This window comes from Physella acuta, unplaced genomic scaffold (genome assembly GCF_028476545.2).
Source record: "Physella acuta isolate Inbredline_101_S28 unplaced genomic scaffold, ASM2847654v3 ptg001628l, whole genome shotgun sequence".
NCBI classification, from domain to species: domain Eukaryota; kingdom Metazoa; phylum Mollusca; class Gastropoda; family Physidae; genus Physella; species Physella acuta.
Window position 1 is genome coordinate 124619 of NW_026733142.1, and position 7240 is coordinate 131858.

Below are 7240 nucleotides of genomic sequence, written 5' to 3' on the forward strand. Positions count from 1 at the left end.
AATGTATATAGAATTAAAGCTTACGTGACATTGTGCCCAACATTGAAAGTGTGAGTGAAGGGTGTAGCTATGAACAGTGTAGCTATAAGACTTTTTTGCAATATTTCCACTGCCATATCCTAGCAACAGCAGCCATGTTGTGCTTTTTTAACTATAATTCTTGTTTCATCAAATTTGTTTTAATAAACTACATTTCTAATTCTTACCCCTGTCTTAGTTTGTATAATTTTATTAGTATAACCTATTTGCATAATTATTCTCATAATCATCTCAGCTTACATAGTAAAACTTAATTAGGCTTTAATGCACGGGTGGCTTATCATCTATTCCAATTTTTCAGCTAGATGATGCCTACCTAGAAGCAATCCTAGGTAGGGTGTTCCGTCACAACAACATCTAACTTACGATAATCTCAACGAACTATTAACTCAACTCAAATTTCACAACCTACGATTATTCATCTCTTAAATACTCAAAAACATTATCCAAATAAACTATTCTACCATCGCTACTACTCAACATTCTCAACATGCCATTTCCAACACACGATTACTCAACCCCATCTACCAATCAACAACAAATCAACTCTCGACCACCCAAAAAAATTTACTTTTAACTGGTCATCCCAAACTCAAGAAATTCAAGACTAACCAACCCTCCAACACTACGAACTCTCCTCACATACTCATGGGCCATTTGCAACTAAAAGACATAACCCAATCTACCACTACAAGACCAAAGACAACACACTTTGATAACTCATCCTGTGCTACCATCAACAACAAAGACTACAGCTATCTACGATACCTCAACAACCCACTACATCATCATCACGATACCTCAACAGCCCGCTACATCATCGATACAATACCAGCTCAGCAACTATAGTTCCATTGACACCCCCCACTTCACGCAAAACTACTAACCAATTGACACCACTTCAAAACGACACAACGAAGATCAAACACTTCCCACTGAAGATTGTTCAATTGCAAGAATCTCCGCCCAAGAATACAAAGACGTGGATTGACCATGTGCTGTTTAGTGATGTTATGTATTTTAAAAAAAAAAAAATAAGGAGAATGCAATTTAACAGAGCTATCCTTAGGGTTTATAGTTTATAATCAATTTCAAATCTCATGTTAACTGTCTATAAATTCTAGAGATTAAATAAGTAAGGTGAAATGAAAAGAATTTCTTTGCTAAGACTTAATAACATATTTATGAAGATAAAGATCAGAGAAGAACTAACATGCATTACTGATAAAAAAATTTAAATTAAAATTTGGAATAAAAAAGAAAGAGAGATAACCCGTAATATTTACCATAAACCGTTAAACTTACTTATTACTTCCCCTGGCAAATGTATATCTACCTTACAGAAACGTTTTCCCACAGTGTTACTAAACCTAAGCTTCTATGTTAAACTTCAAAGATAATGTAAGCATTTCTCTTTCTTTTTAAAAAAATAAATGATAACCAAAAATTGAGTTTAATTTAGTAAAATGTACTTACATAAGAGATACAACATCCCCTCTTTCAAACTGCAGGCTTGTGGCTGCCCACCTATCCAACAGCACAAAGTCTGTGTTAAATCCATCAGGGTTCAGGGTTGGCTGAGGGGAAGTATTAGTGGATAAGTACGGGATATCAGATATGTAAACAGTTGAACAGATAACTGTTTTAATAAAATTGATTGTGCCAATCAAATCAACAGTTATGCTGTTAAAATTAAAATCAATCTAAGTGTCTCATTCAGTAATTACATATATTTCTAATTTAACACTTGCAATAATCATTAGCTTCACCACAAAGTACAAGAAAATATGTTATCTGCATACAATTTAGCTATTTTAAGCTGCCTTTCTGTATGTGATTCTCCCAGGCTAAAATACAGATATAAATTATACACCAAACATACACATTTTAAATACCTGCATAGAAACACCATCTACAGTTCGAACAGCATAGAAGAGATCTGTGAAAGCCATGTATGGCGGGATAAAAAGAAAGGCCCCTTTCACTATACGCCTTATCCAAGACATTCTGTTTATCAAAGGTTGGAGAGACTTAAGGCACCTGTAGGAAGCAGGAAATAGTTTGAGGTGATAGTGTAGTACATGGATTGGCTGTGGTTACGGCAAGCAAAAAATAAGTAATGAGGAATAAGACAAGTGGATGTTTCATCTTTTGGTAAATTCTCCTATAACAAAACATACAATATTAAAAATTAAGAAGAAACAATTTATGTCAAACACACAGGTTGGAGTTGTACGGTTGTTGCCGGACCCCAGCTTAAATGTAAAATAATGATTGCCTGGTACTTAAGATGATATGGTGTGGTAGAACAGGAGGGCCCTTCCTGCTAACCTGACCATTTTGAGGGTTGTGAGAGGTTAAGCTAGGTAAAGTTTTTTAACAGTCCATTGACAAGAACGTATAATTTCAATATGCTGTTGGGGTATATTGGAAAAAGATGGAGGATCCAAGTTTAGCTTGGTAGGGTAAGTTAAAACAGGAACAAATGATCTAAATATGTAGTTAGAAACAATCCTTGCTGCAAGATGAGATAACTTGGAGTGGCAAAAAAAGCATGGTCTGGTGAGCCCACAAAAAGCTGGCCGAAAAACTTTGCCACAATATTGAGAAGAGAAACAAACGACCAGAAGAGCTGAGCTCATGTTGCATTTTTTCTGGCAACTTTTTGTCACAGGACAGACCAACAGCATCTTCTGCCAGGTGGTATTACAGGTGGTATTATTTGTGGTAATTACAAGTGGTATTACAGGTGGTATTACAGTTGGTATTACATGTGGTAATTACAAGTGGTATTACAGGTGGTATTACAGGTGGTATTACAGGTGGTAATTACAAGTGGTATTACAGGTGGTATTACAGGTGGTATCACAGGTGGTAAAAGAAGAATGAGATATTTGAGTCAATGTTGGTCTGTCTAACTGAAGGACATTGCTCTACTGTTTATGTAACATGTTCAGGTTGTATTATTGTCTGTTTTGTCCTGTCACTTTCAAGTGACTTAAAGCCTCTGTGTTTTATGAAATTTTACAAAATTTCATCTGACAAGCATTCGGTAGCATCTCTATAGATGATTAAAAAAACTTCAAAAGTTCGGTATTAATAATTCAAAATTTAATTTGGAAGTAGATATTATCAAAACTGTTACAATAATCATCTTAAAAATATCTCATGTTCAATTATATCTATCATATCTCTAGAGATTATTTATGCATACTTCTGAGCAATGACCTGTTTGTTAATTACAATACAGCAAACTTTTTAGAATTGGAAGATCTATGAATTCTATGTCTTGAGATCTCTTTCCTATTGTCTTGCTGTCCAATAAGTTACAAAAACAATTTTAAAAAAAAAAACATTTTTAAACATCAAAATGAATATAATGTTCAATTACCAATTAGACCTAATTTAGTCATTTTTGTCAGGGACAATTAATATTTTTAAAAATTACTTTCCATATTGCATCGAGGCGTTTTTATGTTAATTTTTTTTTCACTGTTCTGCTGAGAAGAGAAGACAGTCGAAACTAGACAAACTGTACTTTACACTGAATAAGGCTTAAATGTAAAATAATGATTGGCTTGTACTTTAGATGATATGGTGTGGTAGAACAGGGGGCCCTTCCTACTAACCTGACCATTTGGAGGGTGGTGAGGGGTTAAGCTGCGAACAAAAATTTCAGTTTCAGCCCCCAAAGGCTCACATAGGCCGCTGAGGGCCCTGTAATAACATTTTTTTTGAATAATCAGATAAATTAACCAAGGGTTAGATTATTAACTGGGTTGTTTCCTTTTGTCCATAAAAAAAATCCAAACAATTCCAAAGCCTACAGTTCTAGAAATAATGAAAATATTTCCGTAAAAATTAATTAGTGAAGGGCAACTCAAATCTAAAAATAAAAGTCACACTTCTAAAAATAAATTTGTAACTCGAGGAAATCCTTCTGTACAGTTTCGTCACTTTGCAAATGATGCAATTAGCAACTATTTTTAGACGATCCAATCAGAAATTGAGATCGAGCATCTAATAATACACCATTAGTGATGCTAACAAATTGCATCAGCCACACGTCAAATAATTTATTTCTACATGTTAAAGAAAAAATCCTGTTGATTTATGTCACTTAAGCGAATGATGCCATCTATATCATTGTTTTAGGATGTTATTTGGCGCTCTGGGTTATCCTTTGAGCACCAGGGTACTTACGTTAGTTTTAAACAGCCAAGGACCGTATGCAGCACCCCTGCGGTAGTGTAACCGGAGGCTCTCTAGAGCAGGGGTTCCCAACCCTGTGCCCGCGGGCGCCATGGCGCCCGCTGAACGATTCGTATGTGCCCGCCTCTCACTATTCGACAGAGACAGAATTTTTTTCATAAACATTAATTTAAAATATGATTTATTTTTATTCATTTGTTACAGTTTTAATTTTTTTTTTATTGCCTAGGTTTATGAAATATGTTCGATACTTGTCCCAACTTATCTAGCGGCGAGCCAGGAGATAGTTATAGTTCTTGTTATAATATATTTATGCATATAAGGCAGAACAGACTTGCGTTATAACATTGTCATTGATATTATATTGTAGTTCAATTTTTTTTTTTTAAATTATTTATTTGAGTACATGTATATGTACATGTACATGTACATATACGGGTACATGTACATATATGGGAAAATGACAAGTTATGGAAGGAGTTTTAAAATAGGTGGTGCCCGCCACCCTACCGATATTTTAGAATGTACTCTAGAGTAAACAAAGGTTGGGAACCCCTGCTCTAGAGCGTTCCTCTACATCCCTTACATCTTGGCGGTCACGGAATTGTGTTCTGCCTCACTATTTACGATGAGTGATTAACGTACACTCATCAAGGCTTTCATGCAGTAGGTAAACCCATGCCCTGATAAATATGATCAATGATCCATTCCAAGCGAATAATTATATAGTATAGGCCTAATATAATATAGTTAAATATAGATCTAGATAATCTAGACCATGGGTCTCCAAACTACGGCCCGCGATGTCCTCTCGACCGACCCACGGAGATCTTTTTGTCCACGGAAAAAATGTTTGTTGGTGATGGCTGAGGAACTTTGCTCAGAAAAATCACAACATGCCTGGAAGAAACCGGCCCCCGAACTGAAATTTGGATGCGGCCCTCGAGCTGAAAAGTTTGGAGACCCCTGATCTAGACTATCAGTATCTCTAGTTTTAGATTTTAGAGCTAGACTTTAGAGTTTAGAGTACATCTAAATCTAACTAGAGGTCTAGATTTAGTTATTAAATCTAGATTTTAGATGTAGATTCTAGATGTAGATCTAGAATTCTAGATTCTAGCAGTGTTTCTTCCAAACTTTTTTCTCCGGGGGGGCACTTGAAATTTTCGGGGGGGGGCGGTAAACTTTCTTCGGGGGGGCGGACACTGTTAAAAGTATATATTTTCTATATAAATTATATAAATTTCATTCCGTTCGGGGGGCGGTAAAAATTTTTCGGGGGGGCTTAGCCCCCCCCCCCCCCCTCCCCCCCCCCCCCCCCCCCCCCCCCGAAGAGATGCCTGGAAGAAACTCTGGATTCTAGATTCTACATTCTAGATCTAGAAATATAGATTTATGCTAGATACTAGATTCTAGATCTAGATCTAGTATTCTAGCTACTTTTACTAGATTCTAGATGTAGATTCTAGATCTAGTTCTAGATCTAGATTTAGATCTAGATCTAGAATCTAGATAAAGTGTTAAAATACTTTTAAATAAAAATCTAAATTAAATGAAGTTGCCCGGTAAGTTAGCAAGAGTTCGATTGTTCTCACTTAAGCGAAAAATGAATTTTTAATATACTCACGGTATTTAGTTATAAAAAACGTATTAAACAAGTCCATTTGAACAAGAGTAACATGTTTTAAACTCTAACTAATATCTAAACCAATATACTACACTCAAAATACGTTTAAAATGTTTGTGTTGACACTGAGGTACACAAACTCCAATGTCATTGGCAATTTTAAATTTTTAGAGTGATTTCCCTTGCTGAAACAAAATCAATTCATATTTATTTTACCCTCTCTTTGATCATTGTGTTTTGTGAAAAATATTTAGATTCTAGAATATATAGATCTAGATCTAGATCTAGATTATAGATCTAGAAATATCTAGATTCCACAAATTTGAGATGACTTATTGAATAATAATTTTTTTAAGACCGCATCTACCTTGTAATGTGTAGACTACAGTAGACCGAGCCAATTTAAGTTAAATTAAGTCTCGAGAACCTTTTAGGTATTTGAAAAAAATGATCACTATTTTTTAGGTAAACTAAAGGTTTTTTGACACGCTACTTAAAAATTAGAACATCGTTAATAGCAGGAATCGCAGAAGTATGGAGATCTAATTTATTTTTTCATTGTGTAAGTTCTAATTTGTGTTATTACCGCGGTGTTTAATCGGTTGTATAGTGATGAGTTTTTAGTTTTAAATCGAATGCACTTATGTTTCTAAAGTCTGAGTCGAGACAGTTCACTTTTCATTTCATTAGATTTTGTAATATGGTACAGATTTTGGATCCGTACCACTCAAAGAAAGATCTTTTTATAGTTGTATTCAACTGAAGTAGAGTTCAATGGAAAATAAGTTGAACTGATATTATAAATAAAAGACACAACAACAATCTTAAGGGTTTTCAATAATGAATATAATAAATAATAATATTGATTTGTTAATATAAATAAGGTATCATACTATCATTGTAATTATTTAAATATTATAATGTAGTTTTGATTATTAATTTTAACATCTGTATCGTTGCTAAAGCTACAATACTTAAAATTAGATAATTTGTTATTTTAATTAAAATATGCTAAGTTATTTCCCTTGAACCTACTTTTTAACTTATTACAGTTCTTGTACGAGACAATTATACTTTTTTTGTCGAGTTGCAATTTTTTATTTTTTACGGTTTGAGGTCTATATTAATTGTATTGCTAAATATGTAAATATTGTATCATCGATGCTTTAATTTGCAGAATGGCATGCAGGCAATTTGTGGTGTTATCCTCTGCTGTGACAGGAAAAGTTATATATTTAAAATATATATATTATAGTCAGTAGTCATAACCTCTCCCCCCCCCCCCCCCCCCCCCCCGAGTTTCTTCCAGACATCTCTTCGTCTACCGCCTCCCCCCCCCCCCCCCCAACGAAATGAAATATA

At 34.6% G+C, this 7240-nt stretch overlaps 1 protein-coding gene across 1 annotated transcript in view; it reads right to left on the reverse strand.

The window, feature by feature from the left end:
• Positions 1-6027, reverse strand: part of LOC131929438 (mitochondrial inner membrane protease subunit 2-like) — an 86414-nt gene extending 80387 nt beyond the window's left edge. The window contains exons 1-3 of the mRNA XM_059285647.1: positions 5879-6027; positions 1935-2079; positions 1516-1616 (exon numbers count right to left, since the gene is read on the reverse strand). Of these exons, the coding sequence (XP_059141630.1) occupies positions 1516-1616; positions 1935-2045 (212 nt within the window). The 5' untranslated portion in view covers positions 2046-2079; positions 5879-6027. The remainder of the gene's footprint in view (positions 1-1515; positions 1617-1934; positions 2080-5878) is intronic.
• Between the last annotated feature and the right edge of the window lie 1213 nt (positions 6028-7240).